The sequence below is a fragment of the Propithecus coquereli genome, unplaced genomic scaffold, assembly GCF_000956105.1.
Source record: "Propithecus coquereli isolate 6110/MARCELLA unplaced genomic scaffold, Pcoq_1.0 Scaffold302, whole genome shotgun sequence".
In the NCBI taxonomy this organism is placed as follows: Eukaryota; Metazoa; Chordata; class Mammalia; order Primates; family Indriidae; genus Propithecus; species Propithecus coquereli.
The window spans coordinates 1,517,022-1,519,731 of NW_012148642.1; the positions used below are offsets into that span (position 1 = coordinate 1,517,022).

A 2,710-nucleotide genomic window follows, 5' to 3' on the forward strand; every position below is an offset into this window, starting at 1 on the left:
TTCTCAGAGCAGCCTAATTTGATTCAATTTCTTTGTTTTTTCCCTCCCATCCTACACAACCCAGAAAGTCCTATGAGTTTGAAGACTTACTGCAGTCTTCGTCTGAGAACAGCAGGGTGGACTGGTATGCGCAGACTAAGTTGGGACTCACACGCACTTTATCGGAGGAGAACGTCTATGAAGACATTCTAGGTAAGAGGCCAAAATGTCTGTATGTGGGTCTGAGTCTGTCTGTGAGAAAGGCGGGGCGTGAATGGAGCTGGCTGCTTGAAACGCACACACACGCAAACACTCGAAGACCAATGTGTACTCAAATGTGTGACAAAGCAGGTAGGTAGGGCGCAAGAGTGAGCCTCACGGGATAAGGCAAAGAACATGGAGCTGGAGAGGAAGAAGGGCTGGCGCTGAGCAGCCGAGGAGGTGGCGTGGCAGCCTGGCGTGGCACAGCAAGAAATGTGGTGCCTGGAGTCTCAAGATCCAGAATCGAATCTTGGCTCTGCTGTTTATTAGCTGCATGACACTGAGTCAGTGGCTTAACTTCTCTGAACTTCAATTCTCTCAACTGTATAATGAGGATGTTGATAGCTACCCTGCAGGGTTGCTTAAAGACTGGACAGAACTGGCCAGACGTGGTGGCTCATGCCTGTAATCCCAGCACTCTGGGAGGCCGAGGCAGGAGGATTGCTTGAGCTCAGGAGTTTTAGACTAGCCTGAGCAAGAGCTGGACCCCATCTCTACTAAAAATAGAAAACTTAGCCGGGCGTCATGGTGTGCGCCTGTACTCCCAGCTACACGGGAGGCTGAGGCAGGAGGATTGCTTAAGCCCAGGAGTGTGAGATTGCAGTGAACTATGATGATGCCACTGCACTTGAGCTGGGACAACAGAGCGAGATCCTGTCTCCAAAAAATTTTAAAAGGTAAAAACATCTTTGGGGAAGATCATGGTTTCAGTGAAGTGTGAGCTCTCACTGGTGTCTGCTTATGGTGGGGGTCAGGGGTGGGGGAAGAAACAAACTGGTAAGAGAGAGAAACTGGCCAGGTTTGGTGGCTCACACCTGTAATCCCAGCACTCTGGGAGGCCAAGGTGGGAGGATTGCTTGAGCTCAGGAGTTCGAGACCAGCCTGAGCAAGAGTGAGACCTCATCTATACTAAAAATAGAAAAAATTAGCTGGGTGTGGTGCCAGCTACTCAGGAGGCTGAGGCAGGAGGATCACTTGAGCCCAGGAGTTTGAGGTTGCTGTGAGCTATGATGACGCCACTGCACTCTAGCCAGGGCAACAGAGCGAGACTCTTGTCTCAAAAAAAAAAAAAAGGAAGAAACCCACATGTGCGTGCAGGGGAGAGGGATTGCAGATATACACAGACATGCCTGCATGCAGTCATCAATAGCAGAAAAAAAACCCGTGCAGGGAGGAAATAAAAGACTCAGGAAAGGGCATATACTTAGCTGAGCTATTTGAACTGAATCATAGATTATTTGAACTGCGGTCTCCAGGCTGGCTTCCTGCCGAAGCAGCAGGCTTCCCAAACCTAAAATGGGTATGAGATCTGGACTTGTCTCAGTGGTGACTGCCTAATAGGACGCTTTCAGTTACAAGGAACAGAAAACCCACCTGAAACAACAAAGGGAGTTTGTTGGCTCGTGTGACCAGAGCTGGCTCTTCCTTCCTCTGTTTCTTATCTCTCAGGTTAGCTCTGTTCTCAGCAGGCTTCCCGTGATTCCCACGATGGTGTCATCAGCTCCCTGGAAGCTGTACCTTCCACAGATTGCACAGGGGGAAGGAGAGCCTGTGCAAGTCCTGCAAGTCCCAGCACAAAGCTTGAGGTTCCCCCTAACCACCAGCTTAGGTCCCTTGTGCACCTTGGGGTCTGGGAATACCATGCAGTGATTGCCTTAGGCTTAGGATATGAGCCCTTCCCTGTCCTGGTCACTGAGGGAGGGATTTGGGATACTCAGGTTGACTAAAGCCCTGAAACTGGGAATGGAGTTAATATCATATGGCTACTAATGGGGAGATGGGGAATTAACTATATGAAATCAGAGTCTGTTGCGAAGAGGAAGGGTGAATAGATAACAAAACAACATCCCCACAAGGACTAATGCAGGAGAGGCCAAGATGTTAGCCTCAATGTTCTGAAAAGGAAAACTTCCACAGTATCCCCACATTCCTGACCTATTGTCTTCGACCACAGATCCACCAGTGAAGGAAAACCCTTATGAGGACATCGAGTTACATGGCCGCTGCCTGGGGAAGAAGTGTGTCTTGACCTTTCCTGGTTCTCCCACCTCTTCAATCCCTGACACACCCACCAAGGTATGAGTCCCCAGGGGAGCAGTGGCAGGACAGGGTGCACAGTGGACTTGAGTACTCTGGAGTCCCAACTTGCCCTGGAATTCCAGGCCACCCTCCCAGCCAGGCTCCTGCATTCGTACATCTGCTACCTGCCTGGTCTCCCTACCTCTGGTTCTCCTGGAACCCTTCTGCTCAGCAAAGCTTCCTAAGATACCATTTGAGTTTCTGGCTCAGAACCTCCTCAAGCTGGGTAAATAAAAGGTGGTACATCCATACTCACACTATACAACTGTTAAGAAGAATGTCCTGACATAGAACAAACTCTCTAAGATATAAGACTGAAAGGCATGGTGTAGAACAGTATTTTTATAGTATGCTACCATTTGTGGGATTTTTAATGAAAAAAAAATATATA

At 49.0% G+C, this 2,710-nt stretch overlaps 1 protein-coding gene across 1 annotated transcript in view; it reads left to right on the forward strand.

Annotated features, from left to right (window-relative positions):
- The window catches only part of DENND2A (DENN/MADD domain containing 2A), a 109,091-nt gene that overhangs the window by 29,053 nt on the left and 77,328 nt on the right, over positions 1-2,710 (forward strand). Inside the window, exons 3-4 of the mRNA XM_012649746.1 lie at positions 65-192; positions 2,195-2,316. Of these exons, the coding sequence (XP_012505200.1) occupies positions 65-192; positions 2,195-2,316 (250 nt within the window). The remainder of the gene's footprint in view (positions 1-64; positions 193-2,194; positions 2,317-2,710) is intronic.